This window comes from Chanos chanos, chromosome 15, assembly GCF_902362185.1.
Source record: "Chanos chanos chromosome 15, fChaCha1.1, whole genome shotgun sequence".
Classification (NCBI taxonomy): Eukaryota; Metazoa; Chordata; class Actinopteri; order Gonorynchiformes; family Chanidae; genus Chanos; species Chanos chanos.
The window spans coordinates 6,872,038-6,893,790 of NC_044509.1; the positions used below are offsets into that span (position 1 = coordinate 6,872,038).

The following is a 21,753-nucleotide window of genomic DNA, read 5'->3' on the forward strand; positions in this document are numbered from 1 at the left end:
GGCAACCTTCTCCTGGCTCCTGAAATAGTTAATGTCTCAGCAGCAATTTAACTAAAAGTTGGTGTCGCACTCAGCTTTGCTCCTGAAACAGTAAAGGAAAACACAAGGAAAATTAAACTGAAAATTCAACTCTGAGAGCAAGGCAAACTGTTCAAAATAAATAATATTATATAATATTATAATTTCCCCTCATTCTAAACAACATTTAAAACTGTGAACAGAAATATGTGAGAATTTAACAGATAAACATCCAACCAGAAGATTCATTTAAATAGGTTCATTCTAACCATGGATGCATCTTTCACCACTGTGCACAAATTCCTAGACAAACAAAAGTTGCCTTAAAAAACACAGATTCAACCTCCTTACCTGCGATGGTGCCATGCAAAAGCTTCCAAAGTAAGAGACGCCAGTCACGCTGTTGGAAACGCACAGAGCAATCAGCACAAGACCCTGGTAGGTGATTCGTCGCAGGGTCTTTAAGTATCACTCCCATTCTCTGCGGTTGCCAAGAAACTGTTACTACAGTGAAGTAGGCTGTACTCATCAGGTCATTCAAGGCGCTAAAGAGACCCAGATCTTCACTTTCCTTTGGCTCAAACAACGCGTACGTTCTTACTCCACACTTCAGAGCTAATTATAAAGTCTTAATGTCGTGTCTAATCTTGTGTTTACAGCACCCGATCCCGTTTCAAGTCCTGCGGCATAAACAGAGGTGACTTGAGGCGCCTTTGTTTTGAGGCGTGTGATAGCTTTTCGGCTTACTTTTGCGGTTAATGACTGTTTCGAGTATCTGAGAAGATTCATTCATTCATTCATTCCATGGTTCATTTACTCATTTTTTTTCTTCCTTTGTTAGAAAACTAGGCACATTTGTGGTGTCTGCTGAGGCATTAATAGGACTTGGGTGACCTTGGCCTTCGCCTAATTCTACATTTCTGACATGGTCCTTGCTTTATAACACATGGCATTTGAATAGACTGCCACAAGAATTTTTGGGGCCAACCTATGATCCACAAAAAAAAATAAAAAATACTCTCACTGGGTATCAATTATTACCAGAGGATATGCTTTAAAATACATCTTGTCCCACCAAACAACCGACTCTAGATCACCCCAAAATTTGGATGATTATGGGCAATGAGGTGGTTTAGATGTAACTCAAACTTTTTGTATCACAATGCAAACGTATTGTTTGGAGGCCCTAAGAAGTATCAGACTGAGAAGGTTTTAAATAAGTCTAAGATAAATATATAAGTTCCCTTAAATTTGTGAGTTGAAATGATATGAAATCATTCTTGGAAACAGATCCACTCATAACACAGTCCAAAGACGGTCTAAGGAGCTCCATTTTGCAGTGATATATATTTATACATATTATACCCACCCCCATCAATCCAGCATATAACAAGTCTCAAAACAATAACCGATTGTGTTTCAGAATGAAAACTGTTACAGAAGAATTGTTTACTTGAACCTATTTGAATTTCCTTCCATGTAATCTGCCCTTAAGTCCTACAAAACTGGTGTCCTTGTTTGGTCTGCATGTATATATCGGGGGGTGGGGGATTCGAGAGATTCTTGCTGTGGAAAATTGTGACACCAGTGCCAACAGACCGTCATTTTGGTTGATGACTTATCGCCTTGTGTACGTAAACACAGGGCCATGCTAATTGAGGTTGTGACATTAAAGACTTGACATCTTCGTGACTGCTGACGTCAGTATTAACAAGCACCGTGACCCAAATCAGTATGAACTCTGGTGAAGCAGAGCACCTCCTCACACAACATAAAGAGCACACTTGAGTTTCTGAACACTTTGAAAATCCATGTTTAATCAACATGTTGACTTCATATAAACAGGCAGGAAAGTGTGCATGAGTGTAGGTTAAAAGCAAAGTTAATTTGTCCGCACACAATCAAAAATAAGATTGAAAAAAAAAAAAAAACAACAAAAAAAAACAAATTTGGAGGAATTTTTATTTTCATTTGAATACCTCTATTAGTCATACTTATGATTCATCTACAGTTAACGCTGTGGAGAATGACTTTCCATCTTCTCATTGAATCTCAGCATCGTCTCAAGAGAACAAACACCATCTAACTAGAATGAAAAAGACTCCCAGAGGGAATTTAACCACCACCAGGAAACTAAGTGTTGATAGGCACTTCGAGGAGTCTGGGATCCAGAGAGGACACCAGAGAGATACCAACTGTCACGGGGCAAAGTCCACCTGACTGAGCACAACTGCCCCCCCCCCCCCCGGCCCCCGAAAAAAAACCCTGTGTGTTTGTAAACGTGTTGGTGCTGTTTTTCATTGCATGTGTTAGTGTCTGCTGGATGAGAGATGTAAATTGAATCTGGTGTAACCATAGAAACAGGTAATCAAAAAGATAAAAGAAAAACTTGCACCGGCGGGAAATTTTAATCATAAAAGAAATACGACTAGATAGAAATTGGTCTGTAAAACCATTGTTTAAAATGGAGGAGCTGAATGATTCTCTCTCGCTTTCTTTCTTTCTTTCTTTCTTTCTTTTCCTTCTTTCTTTTCTTTGTCAGATCCTGTGAGGTGTGCAGTCTGTTCCTCTTCCCTTCATCATGTCTCATCATTCAGGGTTTTTTTTTTTTTTTTTTTCTGCCTTGAGCTCGAAGCTGGTTTTTGATTAGGATGAAAGTTCCTGGTTTCCATATTCATTTAAAACGCCCTGTGGGTATAAAGGCCTGTGTTTTGATAGGTCAGTCTTTGGTCCCTTTTTGGTCATTAAGCTGGTGATACTCCCTGCAGGTGTGAGGTTCTCTTTTTCCCCCCCAATGTCGCCTCAGATCTCTTTGAACCTGAAAGACGGGATTACATTTCAAATAAATGCGCTCTGCAAATATACATAATATTAAAATGATTCACCCGCTCTCTCAATAACCCCGACGCTTACACAACACAAGCCAAATAAACGGACAGGCTGACGATTTCATAAGAGGTGTTTCTGAATAGTGATGATATGTTACAAATATATTACAAAGCAAATACTAATCTATTAATCCTGCCTCTTAAGCTGATCAGATCGAATTGCAGGTTTTATTTCAGGGTATATAGAGGTTATCGTCGTAAACTGTTGTTTTTCTGTGTTGCTGCGGTAACCATAGCCATCTCAATAATGACACAGCATAGAGTAATGAAGGAGGCATTTTCCGCCTGAGTACGCAAGTCTCTCTCTCTCTCTCTCCTCAGAGGGGAATACATGGGACTAATCAAGATCACAGGTTACTCTTGATTCTAAAAATAGCACCAATAAAATCTTAGTTTCTCTTAAGAAAATAAGAAAGACCAGTAACTCAATGGTGACTCATGTTTTATCTACCTAATTATGTTATATTTGAGTTATATTTACCTGAGCACTGTTATTATGTACTATTATCCAATTCACAAAATTAAGTTGTTTTTTTTTTCTACAGATGCTACTGGGCGCCCCTTTTCTTTAAAATGAGCTTGATTTTATATGACACTAATTTGTGAAACTGGGATGAGTAGTTATTATGTACAATTATCCACTTCAGAAAAGTAAGTTTATTTTTCTAAGGGAGCAACTGAATGCAGCTTGTCTCTAATGTGAGCCTGATTTTATAATCACACTTGTCTGTAAACCTGGGCTGGGGTAAAGAATAATTTCACTGTAAACTGTAAGCACGAATTTCATCATCCAACTTCATATAGGGCTGAGCATAATTTTGCAAGAACTTTGAACTAAATGAAACTCATTTAAGAGCCAAATGTATTCCTTGTTATTAGGATTACAATTTTAAATTATAACTGATGATACATGTTAGTCAAACTGTAAAAGGCTACACGGATGGTACAATTCTTCTGTCCTCTGTTAATGTGACATCTTAAAGGAAGAAACATATTTTTCAGCAAAAGAAGTTCAACATATTGTATATTAAAAAACAAACACACACACACAAAAACTATGCAAAAAGATGCCTGTGAGGTAAATATTCTCACCCTCTTGGTCTAGTTGTGTAGCCACACCATCTTCTGACCTCTTTGTAAACCAGTCTGCACAGAAACTGGAGAGAAAGCAAAAGAAAGACATTTACATAACCTGCCATCTGATTAAAAAAAAAAAAAAAAAAAAAAGGTTTAGTCCAATTAAGGAAACTAGTGACACCCTCACCAGACAAGCTAGTACATCTGCCGAAATAAGCATGTAGAAAACATTGTTCCAACCAGTGGGAGAGATCAGGCCAGCCAGCAGAGGTCCAAGAGCAGCACCTAGTGCAGAACAGTAGAACAACACATTAAATATCTGTACAAAAAAAAACTAAATTCACTTTACATACTCTAAAACAAAGGAAAGAGAAGTCATTCACAGGAAGAATGATTTAAACGGTTAATTATAATAATATTTAAGTATATCGGTAGACAGAGTAAGAAAGTATTAGTATTAAAGCTGTAATAGTACACAATCTGTGACATAAAAAGCATAAAAACGTAAAACTTTTTTCCCTCCCAGGGTCAGACGCAGTGATGTACCTATAGATCCAGTGCCGTCGATGATGGCGGTGACTGTCGACAAAGCTCTGGCATTTCCTCTCAGACTCTCGTGAGTTCCCTACAGGACGAGAACATTTGACCATGAGGTGAAAGCTAATGTATGGCAAACGGCAATGGCAGATTGTTGGGTCGTGGGCAGAGCCTGGACTCTGTGTGTGTGTGTGTGTGTGTGTGTGTGTGTGTGTGTCTGTGCGTGTGTGTGTGCGTGTGTGGCCTGACGGGCTTATGTGAACTCAGGCTTTTTGACTTACCAGGTCAGCTGACACAGCGGTGGTGATGAGGGCGTAGGGTCCGTTCACCAGCGCCCCACAAAACAGCAGCATGCCTGAGAGAGAGAGAGAGAAAGAGGGAGAGAGAGAGAGAGAGAGAGAGAGAGGGAGAGAGAGAGAGAGAGCAAGAGAAAGAGAGAGAGTGAGAGAGAGAGAAAGAAAGAGACAGAGAGAGAGAGACAGAGAGAGAGAGAGAGAGAGAGAGAGAGAGTCTAATAAGACTGTTTTACACTTCACTCTGATCAACATACAAGTCATGAGCACAAACACAAGGCCACTACGGATTCAAAGGATTGCTGCTGTATCTATTTCCTGTCAAGAAAACCCAAAGGACTGTACCAATATTCTCTAAAGTATAGAGTCAAGCATACTAGTGTATGGTTTGTGAGTCTTGAGTTTGGAAACACTGTCTTTGAGTAAACAAATTCACATACAATAAGCCAAGGCACTCGTCAAAGTCTGTCCTCACAATTAGCATGTTAAAATAAATAAAATAAAAATAACAAAAACGACAAAAAAAAAAACCTCACCGGTGGTAGTTGCCAGTCCGTTCTGTCCAATCTTGTTGTACAGGAACAGCTTGGTGGGGGGGGGGGGGGGGAGAGAGAGAGAGAAACAAACACATTCATAAGCAGCAGGTCCACAGGAAAAAAAAAAAAAAAAAAAGGAAATTTGTTCATTTGCTGGCACCGGGCGGTTGGTTTTTTTTCCGGCTGGTTTGCCAGGGGAACGCATATGATTTGAAAGGCTGTTCAAATCCCTCGGTAAACTTCAGGCCGTGGTGAGAAAAACGTCTTCACAGCTCTGCAAACTGCTCGCATCTACGCTCGAATCGACCGCGGGCGGCGTTTTCTGGCAGCAAACCCGAGTTTTAGCAACTAGTCTAAAAAAACACTTCAGCACGCTCTCCAGAATTGTTTCAGAGACAACAGTTTTTACCTTTTAAGTTTTTTTTTTTATTCCTTTGTTAGATTCAACGTCAGTTAAAATGGGCAATATACCTCCTATAGAGGACTTCTGATAGCATTGCATGGAAATGATAATGTTTAATAATAATATTAAATACAAAACAGGTTCAGCTCAGAGTAAACGTTTAAATGCAGTTACTTGTATAGAGCTGTATTTGCATAAGTCCATTGTTTTAGGTCACTTGACATCGTCAGAGCCGTTAACCTAACTGTAAAAAAGAGCGGTAACTGAGAAGGTTCTTAAATGCATCTATCACATGAAGTCAGCAGTGACATGAGAGGACAACCGATACACTCTGGCATTTATAAATATACTCATGCCTTAGAAACACATGCAAACCAGCATCAGCCTGTAAAAGACGCCCTGTTCACCGGCAGTTTTGAAAGATACAGAGGATCGTCAATATTGTTAAGGTCGCTGTGGTTTAATTTGGTGAGAACCATTTGGCACAGCGAATAAACAGTGAGGATGTTTATGACAAAGCATGTAAATTAACGTGTTTCACTTCTGCTCTACGACAGGAAAAACCGCTTGAGAAACAGAATTTCAAGGCAGCACTGCTGGAGGTGACTCAGCTGGTGGCTTTGAGTGAAACACAGTGGAGTGCAAAGGGAAACTGTTGCTTTAAGTGAAGCCTGGACTCACCATAGGAGCAGCTACAATTAACATGACACAGCAGGTGGTGGCTCTGCCCCCGGTGTAGTCAGACACCAGGCCAGCCAGGATCCCGCCTGTAACCACATCACACACACACAGACAGAGACACACACACACACACACATTATACACTACTCCAATCAGCAGCTTCACTTTAGCCTCACTGCTCAGTAACATTTAGGTAACATTTTAACGACAGGGCGACGTCATGAGCAAAAATGAATATTTCCAGATATTGGAATATTTCGTAAATCAAGTGAAAAAAAACGCTAATTCTGCCGATGCTTTCATAACAAGGATCCATAAGTTTATTTGCACGTTTCAGAAAGAGCTTACCCAGAATTCCGCCAACGTCAAACAATGTTGACAAGTCTCCTGCTTTCTTAGGATCAAAATGTGCTGAAAAAAGAAAAAAACAAAACAAAACAAAAAAAGTCTGAATGGATACACTGACAAAAAAACCAAAAAAAATCTCCCTCAGACGAATCCACCCAGCTACACAGTACAAGCTGAAACCGGCTGGTTGACACTGCATGAAAGACACAGACCCTGGAATGCTTTGATTAAAGCTGAAACATGTGACACAGGAATTCGTATGATCACATTAAAGAGCTCTTACCAACATTAGCAATGTAGAGAGGCAGCCAGTACAGGAAAGTGTAACTGACCAACTTGGCAAAGAGTAAGCATAGAGAGAACTCCACCACACCCTAAAACAATTTAAAAAAAAAAAAAAAAAAAAAAAAAAAAAAAAAGGGAAAACACAATAAAGCGATTTAGTTCAAATCTGTTGAGTCAGGATTCTTTGAGAAACACAGAGAATTAGGATGAGGAAAAACCATCTTAGATACGAAATGTCTGCATGGATCTCTCTTATCTTTATAGGCCTTCATCTTTGCAAATCACGTCCGCTGACTTAACTTTCAAAATGCCATTGGATTTTCAGTGATCATTAACTCACAGAAGAGGAAAAAAAAATAAAGTAGAGGTACAACACGGGAAAGTTATTTCACTCTGGACCGTTCAGAAGCTGACAAAGTAACTATTTAAAGAATTGAATAAAGAAAAAAAAAATGCAGCGTTGTCTGTTTGTGAAACGGGCGGCCGTAAACGTGGCGTTTGGTAAACAGAGGAGGGACAAACACTGACGGGGATCCGCAGGGCTCCGCAGAAACTGATGGCCTCCGCGTGCTCCTGCGCCGGCTCCACGGCCGTGGAGGTGTGACCGTTAAAGATCTCCTCATTACTGGACGAGTTCCTCAACAGGGGCTCCTGCTCGGCGCTTTCCTGAGGGGATCACCAGAGGAGTAAAAAAAACAAAACAAAACAGAACAAAAAACTGGTCAGCATGCTACCGCAGAATTCAAGTGCTACTAAATCATATGTGGACAAATCTTATTTTCTTTTAGGCTTTTTCTCTGTAAACTTACGTGGTGTTGGGGAAGAGTGCAGTTAACGTCCTCTGGCTCTGAATGGAAAAAATACTCAAATGTAAACACATAAATCAGTCTCTCACAATCAGAGGGTGAGTTTCTTCTCTCTCTCTCTCTCTCTATCCATGTACATATCTATATGCATATCTCTAAATATGTATAAATGTATATATCCCACTGATAGAAATATGGCTGAATATAGCTATGAATATAGGTGATGATATCTGAATGCCCTTGTGTATTGACGTATCTGCTACGCTCGATGCTAACCTTGGACTTCAGCTTTGGTTATTCTTATCACATGTTATTTCAATGCAATGAGTAGTGAGCCTTTGCTGGCTTTTGGTTTTCTCTATACGCAGTCGCTAGCAGGGCTCTGACTTACTCTCCACGAGGAAAAGGAAGCAGATGACGCCTGCGCAGGCGATGATGATGCCAGGCACGATGAAGGACAGACCCCAGGCGGAGGAGACATAGGCCCCGGCAATGAGAGAGCCCAAGATGTTTCCCACTGAGGTGTGAGAGTTCCAAACGCCCATGATGAGCCCTCGCCTGGAGATCAGAGAGAGAGGGGGTGAACACACACAGGCATATGCACACAGACGGGCACACACAGACACACACGCACAAACTCAGAGACCCACATACACACAATTCAAATGAGGAAGTTCAGTTCTGGGCAGTCACGTTCCTTCAGAAATTTCTGAATCTTTACTTTTTTTTTTTGCATGTCAGTATTTTCAGTTCAAATGTCTTGGAAACATCTGTCTTTTCAAGTTGCATCGTAACCCAGAAATACTGCTGTCAAACTTATAATAACAGATATCTGAACCGGGTGAGTGACTGCAAAGCTGGAACACATCTGTGCAGTCCTGAATCTCCTTTGGACTCAGCATTGATTTATACACATTTTCTTTAGCACGACAACTTCATGCTTAGTCTATCAGTCTTAGCACAAGACCGTTGTGATGAAGCGCAGGTTTTAGCCTGTTCTGTGCCGTGCATAGTGAAAACGTAGATGCCGACAGTGCTGAGTAAGCACAGCTCATGTGGCTGTGGTCCACAGAATGACTGTCACACTCACTTCCCCTTTCCGAACCAGTTCCCGACACAAGCCACCACTGCTGGCCACCCTGTAGTCTGTACCAGTCCATTCATAACCTGCGAAATATCATGAGAGAGAGATAGAGACAGAGACAGAGATAGGCAGAGAGAGAGAGAGAGAGCGAGAGGGAGAGAGAGACAGAAGGGGAGAGAGAGAGAGAGAGAGAGAGAGAAACGTTCACAACAGTAGGAATCCCACACAGCCTTGAGCAGAGAGGAACACAGAGTCATGTGATCCTTAAAGCATGTGGCACTGATATGGTTTAGTCCTGTTGGAATGACCTGATCTACATTTTTAAACCCCCCCCCCCCCCCCCCCCCCCCCCCACTGTGTTTTAGAGGCCAATTCAGTGGTTAGGAAACAATCCATTTCATATCTCTCAGATAGACAATCCACTTAGCTAGGTACATATCGCTTTCGTAACCAAAGGAAACACGTTACAGGGAAACATTTAACTTCTTTCCCCTTTGATCATCAAATTCTAAAGTCTGCGCTAAGTACCACTCTCTGGTTTCTTCAGCTTTCTTTTGGTATGACAACATCCCAGGTGGTAATCACTCAAAAGGAATTTCAAAGTTGTTAATCGAGGCATTTCTCACCTGCACAAATGCATAGTACCAGACTGAGTGGATGTTCCAGTAAAAACCCAGTCCAAAGAGAGAGGTGAAGAGGCCACTGAGAAGCATCCCTGACGTGAGGTAGTAACGCAGGGGTAATCTCTCTCCGAATATCCCACTGCCAAAACGAAGGGTTACCTCATTCATTATACACACATGGCGACAACCGCTACACGCGTAGCGCGGAAAAAACGGGACCATGACTCATCCATCAACGTACCTGAAAAACATGCCAATGGCGTAGGCAACGAGGAAGGCATTGTCGAGAAGTCCAAACAATTTCTGGTAATCATCTTGGTCTGTGGAAAGAGAAGCAGACATGAAACTCCTAGTTTACAATTGTCACACAATGCCTTTGTTAATGACCAAATCTGAAGTATCAAAAAAACAAAAAACAAACCCCCACACACATTCATAAGAGAGCGGCCGGAAGTGATAGTTGACTGTAAACAAAGAAATGAACTGACAGAAAAGAACTGTTGCTTATTGATCAGGACTCACCAAAGGGAGCCCAGTCACACCAGGTATCATTGTTTGTGATGTTGAGGTCGGGAGGGTGAATTACCAATGAGCAATTTCTGTGGAGCTCACTCTGAAAAAGTGTACAGATAGATAAATCAAGCACACGGTTAACAAAACAACCAAACTGCTGTGTTGACAGAAAGTAACTTGCTATTCGCTAGTGGAGTGCAAATAATTTCAGTATTACCTATGAGTTGTAAGTGGTTGTGTGTGTGTGTGTGCGTGAGAGAGAGAGAGAGAGAAGATACTGGCAACTGTGTCAGCTTCAACTGTGTATGCATATGCTTTGCAGTCATAAACAGCTACAGCTGTACAGTAAAGCTGATTCGTAAGGTTACTTTCTCTTTTACCTTGACGATACTGATAGGCTTACGGGAAAGGTGGTAACTGGTGTAGAAGAGAAACGTGAGGAACAGGGTGAAGTATCGGTACCTAGAAGCACAACAGTAACAAGAAAACAGACCTTTAACATAAGTTTTCCAAAAAACTACAACTGAACAAGACTGGTCTGTAAAGGGCGCGTACACAGATTGCTTAACTTGAAAATGCGGTTGACTGAGCTTTTACAGAGGTATATTATGTATCGCACCGGAAGACGGCTTCACCACAGGACGAAACACTCTGCATTTACCTGTTTACATTTCCTGACAGGGAGCACTGTTAAACACGAGGCACAGTTCGAGAAGCCTGACTGTGACTTGAACGTATCAAGTGATCTTTTCAGAGTTGCAAAGTATTACGTGTATTTTATTAGATTTCGCGAGACAAATATGTACACCAATCACCGTATTCACACCCACGATTAAGTTACATAATTCTTAACACTGGTGGGAGAAAAAAAAAAGAGTGTTGTGGAGTGTGTGCGCTACTTAGCAAGAGTGATGTTTGAATCGGTATAGATCGTTTGTTTATCGAGGTACAGGGTGCATGAAGTAAGATATGACTACGGCCTGTGATAAATATGTACTCTACACAATTACTGACAAAAGGAAAAACGTTTTGATAATAGAACGGCAAAGACATTTGGACCCCCCCCCCTCCCCCTAATTGTTGCTTGTTCTCCGACAGAGTTTGAGATAGTCTCATTATGAGAGACATCTGCCCGAAAAGATGAAGCAGTGTTGAAAGTAGGCTACTCACCAGTTGTCCCTGGATAACGATGTAATCAGTTTGATGCCAGGGGCAAGCGAAGTCCTCATATTTAAATCTGCCTTTGACCCGAGTTGCTTTTAAATAGCTTATTGTTTTTCTGACATATTCTAAGATGCCGATTCCGAAAGGTGCATATCCATTAACGTTAAAACAATAAAATGCAATTAAAATTTAAAGTGAAATATCGATAACCTGCACGAAACGCACTAAAATCCCTATTTCTTCACAACACGCTTGTCCCAATTTCAGTATCCTAAGCCTTCGTTTCCATACAGATCGTTTTCTCCCCTAATTCAGGGACCGCAATCCTTTTCTTTAAAAGTCCGGTAATCAAAACCTTTCTAGACAAACTATTTAAAGTAGTCATTGTTTACCATCTTTAGCTACTTCCTGAGGAAAAACCTTTGAAGCCAATGAATTTCCAAAACGTTCCATACTTCACAGATGAAGTTTGCATTAGAGACCGGCCGCTATTTATATCCATCTGCCTGATTTAACACATCACATGAAAATTAACCGGTCTTTTGGTCTTTCTTTGGTTCCTCAATGCGCCCCCAATGTTACACATACATCTATTCCTTCATTTTTCCTAACCCGAAAATGAGGCGAGTGGGCAGGGCTTCAGATGTGACGTCACACAACGTGATTCTTCAGCTGCTAACACGGTTAGCACGAAATACCTCCGTTATACGTTGAAGGTCACATGAATAGAAAATTCAGTTCAAAAGTTGATTCTGTTCACGGAACCATAATCGAACAAAAGTGCATAAAATATAAATTCATTTATTGTTTTTGGAGGAATGCCTCGGAGGGCTTTTTAAATACATGCTCTGAGCAATTAGTTAGTTTGGGTATTGTTGAGGAATGAGTCGGTGAAGTAGGGGGTATCCAAAAGTGCCTTTGCTGATTTATTTGGTGACATATCTGTAACGATATTTCACGAAGTCACACATTATTTTTAAAAACGTGAAATGAACTATGACATATAGATTGATGTTACACTTACAAACTACACTTTGTTTATTTATTCATTCATTTATTTAAATGCTTACTTTACATGTCAGATTTTGTATGGAAAATGTGCTACCATTAAAATTTAAGGGCAGACCTTGCTGTCCATTCAGAGTGAGACATGTGATTATATCCAGAGGTAAGAATGATGAAGATACTCGTGATTCATGGTCAAATAAAATCCTCAGTTGATATGACGTGTTTCTGTGCCCAACTCATACTTCCATATCTTTGTTTATATTTTCTTATTCTCATAAATAAATGAATAAATAAATAAAATGAACACAGATGCACAGTAGTATGGGGGGGGGGGCATCCTTATTCTCAAGAATGCAGAGATTTCCAGGTCAATCCAGTTATTTAACCAATAGAATCATTGACCTTTTGGCCCAAGGCTTCAGTGCATGTTCCACATCTCACAACCTCAATATCTGTATGTGTGCTTGTCAGGGTAACATTCTAGGCCAATAAAAGTTTACTACTGCAATTCCTGTAAGGAGGTCATTCACACATAGCAACTATTAGATAGAAAATACAACAAAACAAGTTGTAATATATTTTTGATAGCATAATGCAAATAAACAGGTAATATCCACCACCTGTTTGACTAGAAAAAAAATACTCCACTGTTATACCCAATCACTTCTCTTAGCTGAGATGTATGTTTCACAGAAAAACATTTCTGCCTTCACTGAAAATGATTTCTGTCGACAACCAAGGAAGCAGAAGTAGATTGCCATAACAAAACATTATTTTATTATCACATCTCACATCAGTAATAAATCACACAGTGGGCCAATTTATGTGTTTTATAACAATAAGAGAACTTTTCACAGGACAGAAATCAATACTGTCCCTCATATTAAAAAAAGGGAATAGAAACACAATTACAGGAACAAATATGTTCTAAAATCTCTGAGCAATGCCTCATTAAAACACAACACATTAACCAATCAGTGTGGATGTGTTCACAGTGCCTTTTCCTGAGTTAACAGCTCTTGAATCAGTTTATGCCACATTCACACATTGCGGTTGCCACATTGGCACTGTGAAAATCCAAAGTAAAGGCTAAAAAGTTCATATTGTGCAACAGGTTTATTTTCTAGGGGTCAAAGCGTGCATGGATACTGTTTTCCAGGCAGAAGCTCGATGGCTAACCTTCCTCTCCTTTAGATCACAGCTTAACAGGACAGATCGCAAGGCCTGTGCATAAGCTGAGGGAGAAAAAAAACAACAACAAAAAACCAAAAATTGATTATATTAAAAAAAGAAAGGAAGATTACAATGGTGTTTTTTCACAGGACACACAGTCAGCTGACATCCAACACGTGTTGTACAATGTCCTTAAAGATGAGCTGGTCTTCACTGACTACCCAAAGTTAACCAAAAAGATGAGCTGGTCTTTACTGACGACCCAGAGTTAACCAAAAAGCTCAAAATTGTAAGGATTCACTTTGGCATGTTGCAATAAGCCACCATTCCGTTTACCACTCAAGATGTTAAAACTTTTAATAGATAATCTTTAAAAATAATGATTTTTGTTACCATTAGAATTTGATAAGGATTTGAGATGCCTGGGTGGTTATGTCCTAACATGGTCTTGTAAAATGCCTGCTGAGTGCTGTCTACCTCAGGGGACTTGGGGGGGGGGAGGTCCTCTCCGTGTGAGAACATCACACTGATGTGATTAAGAATTGACTCAGCTCACGTGATTAATGTGGGTGAAAAAACGTTATTGGAAGTGTTCCATTTCATGACTTTCCACGTAACTGACATTTTAGAAATAAACTTTATTCCTTATTTGAGCTCCTATAAATCTCCTCTCAAACCCACAGGGCGTACTTTACCGAACGTTTCCTCATCCAGGCCGTTTCTGGTTTGTGCCTTACCTTTGGGGTTGTGGTAGAAAACACAGTTATTGGCACAGGTGTCGGGGTGGGTGTCCCAGAAACTGTCCCCACAGCTGCACAGAGCGGGCAGCTCCACTTTCTCCTGGGCTATCCTCTCCATCATCTGAGCCCGCAAGGCTTCTGTGTACCTTTACAACACAAACAAAGCTTTATTCTCGCAGACATACACAGAGTAATAATAATCATAATTATGATAATTATTATAATCATAGTCATCAACAATGGTCAAAATGCCACATTCCTCCCTCGGCTCTATTCCCGAGCTTACATTTAGATGTACGCTTGCATTAAATTTGGATACCGAAGGAGGTGATTCTTTAAAAAAAAACAAAAAAAAAACCCCTTAATCTAGAAGAGTGTCATTTCAGTACACAGACATAATGGCTTCTTTCAAACACTTACTCAAAGAACACTTACTCCAGTAATACATCATGCTAATTTGAACACATTTATTACGAATAAGACTGCATTTGATAAACCGCGTCAGGAAATTTACCTTGCGGTCTCTTTGATTTTCTTCGCTCTCTCTCTTCTCTCCACCTCCTCTGCCCTCTCTTTCTCCTCCAGTCTCAGCCGCTCCAGAATCAGACCTTCTCTCTCAGCCATCTGTTTTTTGTCCTCCTCCTCATACCTCAGTCTCTCCATCCTTCTCTCCTCTTCCATCCTCTGCCGTTCTTTCTCGGCTTTGATCCTAGACAGGCAGGAAAACGGCACGTCAAACATCGAGCCCTGCGGTTTGCTGACAGACAAATTTTTAAGTCTTATTTACAGTACGCTCTCAATAAATGTGTGGCCGTGTGGAATGTATGAATGTATGGAAACATCAAGAGCGGAAGAGAATTAGCGGCGACACTTGTTGAGCAAGAACGCTATTTTACCGGAGTATTTTTTTTTCTTAAGCCCGCCCCCACCCCGATAACATGGGAGTTACATCGTACTGTCTCTCTCTTTCTCTCTCTTTTTTTTTTTTTAACAAATTTTGTTTGATGAGTCTACATACTTGTGTACAGAGGAGACAGGTGGACAGGCAAACGAACAAACATGCAGACAGACGGGTGAATTATGCAGTAGAATGACAGACAGGTCCCCGAGCAGACAGAGGGATGGAGAGAACGGGATGTTAAAGCTCCTAATAAGGGATATTATGTCAGTAACTTGTTTCCAGAAGTGGTGAGTTGGTGAGCACAGCCAGGTAGAGTGGAAATAATTGTCTGGGGTGTTCACTGTGCAATGTGAGCATATGTCTGAATCTAGGAATCTCATCTTATACATCTGGGTGCTGGGTGATATGTGTTCTGTGGATTACTTTACATTGTATTAGTTGAAGGTTAGTATTGTTAGTCATTGTGAAAGTGTTTCTACAGATTTGGTAGAGAGTGACAGGTCTTCTTCCCAGGCTTGGATGGGGAGGGATATTGTTAGGTCTGTGGATGATATTAGTTTCTGTAATTTGGAGACAGTTTTCCTGGTATTGTTTATTTTTTCCATTTCTTCCACTAGAGGGGGTGGGTCTACGCTGTTGTTAATTATTTGAATTTTGGATTTTAGAATGGATTTTAATTGTAAATACTGAAATTATTGTTCTTTCCCGATGTCACACATTTGCACCAGGTCCTGCAAAGTGATGAAGGTGTCATTCTGAAAGATGTGTTAAAACTGTGTGATATCTTTTTGTTTCCAAGTAGTGAAGTGGAGTGGTGATTTCTTGAGTGAAAAGTTGGGGTTGTGCCATATTGGAGTGTATTTACATGTTGACATTGTGAATTTAAAGATTTTATTAATTGTCCACCAAGCTGTCAGGGCTGTTGAGATTACGGTATTTTTTGAAGCAGTCTTGGTGTCTTATGGAAGTGCTAAGGAATGGCAAGTTGGAGGTTGAAATTTCATTGCAGTCTGACTGTTCTATTTCAATCCAAGGGTTATTCTGTTGGTTGGGATGAATCCACTTTGAGATATACTGTAGTTGATTAACCAGGTAGTCATAGTAGAAGTTTGGTGCTTCCAGTCCTCCTTTAGATTTTTGTTTCTGTAAAGTTGCTAGTTTAATCCGGGGTGGTTTATTTTTCCAGTAGAATTTAGTTGTCATGGAGTGGAGTGAATTTCACCAGTTAGTAGTGGGTTGAGTTGGGGTCATTTTGAAGAGGTAGTTCACTTTAGATAGTATGGTCATTTTTACAGTTGCTGTTCTGCCAATTGGAGAGAGTGGTAAATTTGTCCAACGGTTTAAGTCATTTTCTACTGATTTTAATAGTGGAGTGAAGTTGAGGTGAAACAACTCAGACAGCTTGGCGGAGATATTTATGCCTAGATATTCAACATTGTCCGAGGAAGTGAGGGGCTTACTGGAGTATTTAAAGGAATTGGTATTATAACAGTATTTTGTGGCCTTTTGATTTCACTGGTCATTGTCTGTCAGCACAAAACGTAAGAAAGTGTCACATGGAGAATACTGCGTGAATCTGAGGTCGAGAAAACTGAGTGGATTCTTCTATTTAGAGGAAGTGAAAGAGAGAGTATGTGAAAGCAAACATAGCACGAAAAGGGGGGTCTAAACTAAGAGTCCAAACTGAGAAGTACTGGGGTATTTTGTCAGTGGTCATTTTTTTCTTCTTTTTCTCTAGTTACTCCTTTGAGTCACTTTCATAGATTTATGTATGAAACAAAAGGTGGACCATGTCAAAGATAAGTACATATGCAGTTCTTTAGTAAGAGTGGACGTGAAAATATGACTTCAAGACTTCATTAGTTGAAAACTCAAATTGAGGGACAAAATACTAAATGTATTTACTTTAAATCAGCAGTGTCACAATAAAGTGTTGTTTGGTTTATTACCAGAGGGCCTTGACCCTCAGAGTTGTGAAGCTCTGAAGTGAATTAAAATCTCTGGTTCATTTAACGCATTCAGAATCAGAGAAAGCAAATGCAACATATTTACTGCATTTGAAGTAATGCTTCATATAATAACGACAAACAAACTGTTCTTTTCTTTTTTTTGGTATTTTTTTTCCACCCAATTTCGTCAGTGCCATGCACCTTGATTACCCAGCTACTCTCAACCGCTGGCCGGGGTGGTTCACAGACTACCACGTGTACCCTCCAAAAGACTTAAGAGTCGCCATTTCTTTTCACCTGACCATGGTCTGGTACTCTGACGAATAAATCAGAATTCCTACTGTGGAGAAGTGGATTCGAACCCCTACCGGTTTCCTATCCAGAAGTGTTCGGATGGATGCCCAGCCAAGTTGTAAGCATCACAGAAACCTGGATTCGAACACAGGGCTCTGTGGTCTTTCCACGACCTGAGCGCCCCCCCAAACTGTTTCACTGTAGAGGTAACAAATTCCTCTTTTGTGACTTTCATGTAGTGTTATAACTGTACAGGTTGAATATGTGAGAGTACTAAAAGCCACGTAGGGGGGAATGAAAAGTGTTGCTATTTGTTTATAGCTACACTATAAACAAATAAATTCAAATATCAGACACCTGGGGGGTATTCCAGAAAGCGGGTTTAGTGAAAACTCTGAGCTAGTTAACTCAGAGTCAGTAGTAAACCCCCTAACGGAAGAGCCCTATGGCTTCATTCTCCTAGCAAAACAAATCCATAGGGCTCTCCTCATAGGAGGTTTACTACTTGTTCTGAGTTAACTAACTCAGAGTTTTCACTAAACAAGCTTTCTGGAATACCCACCTGGTGTTAAAAGTGATAGAGAGTGAGTGTGTAAATCTGATCGGGGACGGAGTGAATTCAGGGGAGATGTGGATGTCATAACCTCCCTCCGTCTGACCGCCGTGAAACGATACCTCGCGATTCTCCGCAGGTGCTTCTTTTGTCGCTGATTCTCTTTCACTTGTTCTCTCTCGATCTCCATGAAGAGACGACGGTACATCAGGAACTGAGACTGCTTCTGTGTGGACACAAAACGGAAGATTTTCATAAGACATCATTTCAACAAATTAATGCACACCCAATAATGTCACAGAAAGCTGATATCTGATTGTTTTAAGTCAAACTGAAGGTGTCTCTTAAGCTTCCTGAAATCGAGAGATTTTTCCATGACACGTGGCTTGTCAGCCTGCTAAGCATACGCTAGTAATACATCTTCCACTGATTACTTTGTGGTTCATTGTTACGAGTGAAACCGCTTAAATTAGGTCTAAACCTGTTTCTTGAGCTCCTGTGGATCTTCTGGTGGCCACAGATCCTGTGAGGCTCTGGATTCGGTTCTGGAGCTAAATCCTGGCTCTGTGAGATAGGGCTCTCTGTAAGGTCTTTCACTAATCTGCATAGACACACACAGAACGGAAGAGAACTTTACGAGAAGCATATTTTCAAAAACAGCAGTTTTTCATTGAGCAGATCATCTGTTTTGTTCAGGGACTTCAACTCTACAAGCTTCAGATTTACTACTCTGGAAAACTCAAACGTGGTTCTTAAAGACATAATCAAATGGATATATGTAACTTTTCTTACAGGTTTGCTCTGAAATGTGACTGTTTTGCTACTGTGGTCCTTTGAGAGACCAACACTCTGTAGATGAATGGGATGATCATGTTGCCCCTTCAGTGAAATTTCTTCTTCATCTTTGATTACGTTTTCTCTTTCTTCATCATCACCTTCATCTTCTTCCTCCTCATCTTCCCTCACTCCTGACACATGTGATCCAGGCTTCTGTAATATATAAAGTTCGACACAATACATGTTTCTCTGCTGTTGTAAAGCACAATGTACTTTGAGGGGAGAAAAAAAACACCACAAACTCACATCTCTTGTTGTTGAGTCCTTCCATACTCCACCAGGAAGTTCTGAAACCTCTGCCTCGTCTCGAACAATCTGACACGAAGCCAGTCTATGTCTAACCTGCTTCATTACCTTACTGAGCTAAAAAAAAAAGTCACACAAACAACACAACAACAATCTTAACAGTGGATGTACAAATATACACTCAGGAGCAGTGTGTTAACATTCTTTTTTTCTAAGGCATTACATATTTTTGTAAAGATTTGTAGTTTTTTGTTTATGGTTTTGTCATGTATGCTTCAGATTTTAGTTCAAAGGAATCTTCATACATACTGACAAAACACAATTCTGGTAGACATAGTATTTCAGTCTCACCTGTTGGGTATATTGGGAGGGGCTGTCATTGCCTCTGGTGTCTTCTTCTTGAGTATGGACCCCACAAGGACTTGGACTGCAGATGGCTAGCTCCCTCTGTAGGTAGGAGGAGACGAGACTCTTCCTGGGTGTGAGGCGTTGGGCAGCATCGGTGGACTGCTGCATTACTCTGCTCTCCCACTCAGCCTGTGTAAAGACAGAGCTATTGTTATTTAACATTTTTAAAACGTTTGGGTACATAGATAGTGAAATCTATCTCTGTTACAGATGACAGAATTCTCTAACTGGAACGCAAAACTACTTGATAATGATGATTTCTGATTTATGACTTTAAATATGTATCACCGCCTTCTGCAGACAGGTGTTTTTTTTTTTTCTTTATTTTAGAAGAATCTTGAAACTCAGCAGTTAATAAACCGGATTTTAGGTGAGGAGAAAAAAGACAAACATCCTCTGTAAGGGGTTCAGTGGTGCAGAGCAGGGGTTTTCCACTCGTGGGGGGAGGGGGGCGAGATTAGGACATTTTTCTGCGCAACACGTCAAGTACAGTGAAGAGTTCAGACCTGACGAAAAAGTTTGAAAACCTCTGGTGTATAGAGTCAGCTGGTCGTTGACTGTGAGAGGAAGTCACTCTAGTGTTTCGTGCTTGTGTAATGTGGATGTGCACTTTCAGAACTAACAACAGTGATTTTGACTCCCTCACCGTCTCACTCGACTTCTGCAGCTGTTGTCGTTTACGCATTCGTGCTCGCTGAGACACACGTCTGCGGACTTCGTCCTGAAACCTGCGCAGACTTTCCTCTTTCTCGCGACTTATCTCATTGTTTAACTCTTCTGTTAGCATTGCACGGATCTGCCACGCATGGTATAAAAATACAGAGCATATCAAAACATTAGACGAATATTAAATTGAATACTTTGACTGAATAAGCAGATTATGCCGCTACTTACCGCGGGGTGTTCCTGATACTCATCCCCACACTCCACCCATGCACCTACTGGCATCACTGCTTGGTTCCTCTCTGCCAAAACTCTGAGGTCTTTCGACTTACTCCAGTGGCAAGAAGACCACTTCTTGTTATCATTTAAGCATTTTATGTGACGTTTACTTGCACTATTGATTTTAGGCTTTACTGTCTGACTCATTGTGTCGTGTCTGGTTATCTTTATCAGCCTTGCTAAAATTATCCAGTAATCTAGATGAGGATTATAAAGTAATAAAGAAATAATCAACTGGATACTTACATATTTGGATAAACCTAAATTATGATTAACTGAAACGAAAGACTGCAAGATTAACTAAAAACCACCGTTAACATTTAAAGGAAACATTTGCCTTCCATTTACACATCAACTGCCGACAGTACAGTTTAAAGTTTGTTGACAATGACGCTCCCAGCGTCTCAACCATAAAAGCTCTGCCCTTTGTTAATTCTATTGGTTGCCGCTAAAAATACAAAGATTTAACTGGCTATTTGAATTGTCAGTGAAATAACGACTCCAAAGGCCACACCTACTGTGTTCCATTAATAACGTCCCTCGCGTAGTAATACCAAATACGAATTGGTTCCAGGCTGTGGGGTTGGCGAATACAATATTCCCAGAGAGTTTTCCACATAACTGGATTTTCAAATTAGTATATGTCTGTGTTTCACAATATCTCATTTCTGTTCGGCTAAACAATACCTTTCGTATAGCACACTTGAGTGTTCACGTATAAAATGTAATATTTGTATATTTATACCAACTACAACAATAACAACAACAACCACAAGAGTAATAACGAAGTACACTAAAAATGTTTGTGATGTCTATGAAATTGGAAATGTCAGTGGAAAATCTGTCTTAGCACACCATGCTTTGATGAACTTTTAGAATCTGCATTTCTTTCCCCGTGTTTATTGCTCCATCATTATAACCTAGACATTACCCAATATAACAACATATCTTTGATGGATCATTTGACTGATGCATTGTCCTGTGGCAAAGATATATTTGCTGCCCACTTTAAAGATACCAGATGTACAATATGCGATTGTTCAGTTTGGGAACAGAATGTGACGACGCGTTGAATGTTGTTTTTCAGGCGTGATGTTCCTGTGTGATTCTGTGGGACTGTTCCCCTGGCTAATTGTGTGACTGTCTCCAGCTTATACATTTATGTATAGGCATGAATCAACAGAAGAATTGTCTGCCCGTCTTACAATGCCTTCTCTCAGCAGCAGCAGCGTGCGTGCAGAACAAGGAGCCCACAGTCTCTTTTGTGTGAATCAGCAAACACATTCACCCCTTAAGAGAACAGTACGAGCTCTATTGGGTGAAAAGTGACCCAATACAACAGCCGTCGTGGTACCACCACAAATAATATTACACAAAATTACATCATGTGTGTTGGGAAACCACCCATAATAGATGTATCCTATTATTTTATTCATTGCTTAAAGT

The 21,753-nt window shown here is 40.4% G+C and overlaps 1 protein-coding gene across 1 annotated transcript; it reads right to left on the reverse strand.

Moving 5' to 3' along the window:
* Nucleotides 1–1,815: 1,815 nt before the first annotated feature.
* slc37a2 (solute carrier family 37 member 2) lies at nucleotides 1,816–11,856 on the reverse strand. Its single transcript, XM_030792739.1, has 18 exons — nucleotides 11,263–11,856; nucleotides 10,473–10,554; nucleotides 10,102–10,192; nucleotides 9,821–9,899; nucleotides 9,583–9,718; nucleotides 8,963–9,039; nucleotides 8,264–8,430; nucleotides 7,876–7,913; nucleotides 7,595–7,732; nucleotides 7,065–7,155; nucleotides 6,782–6,844; nucleotides 6,434–6,519; nucleotides 5,350–5,398; nucleotides 4,802–4,875; nucleotides 4,530–4,608; nucleotides 4,171–4,268; nucleotides 3,999–4,063; nucleotides 1,816–2,836 (listed from the first exon to the last, which is right to left on the reverse strand). Exons 1-18 carry the CDS (start codon nucleotides 11,319–11,321, stop codon nucleotides 2,821–2,823), a joined length of 1,488 nt encoding a protein of 495 aa, XP_030648599.1. The 5' UTR covers nucleotides 11,322–11,856; the 3' UTR covers nucleotides 1,816–2,820.
* Between the last annotated feature and the right edge of the window lie 9,897 nt (nucleotides 11,857–21,753).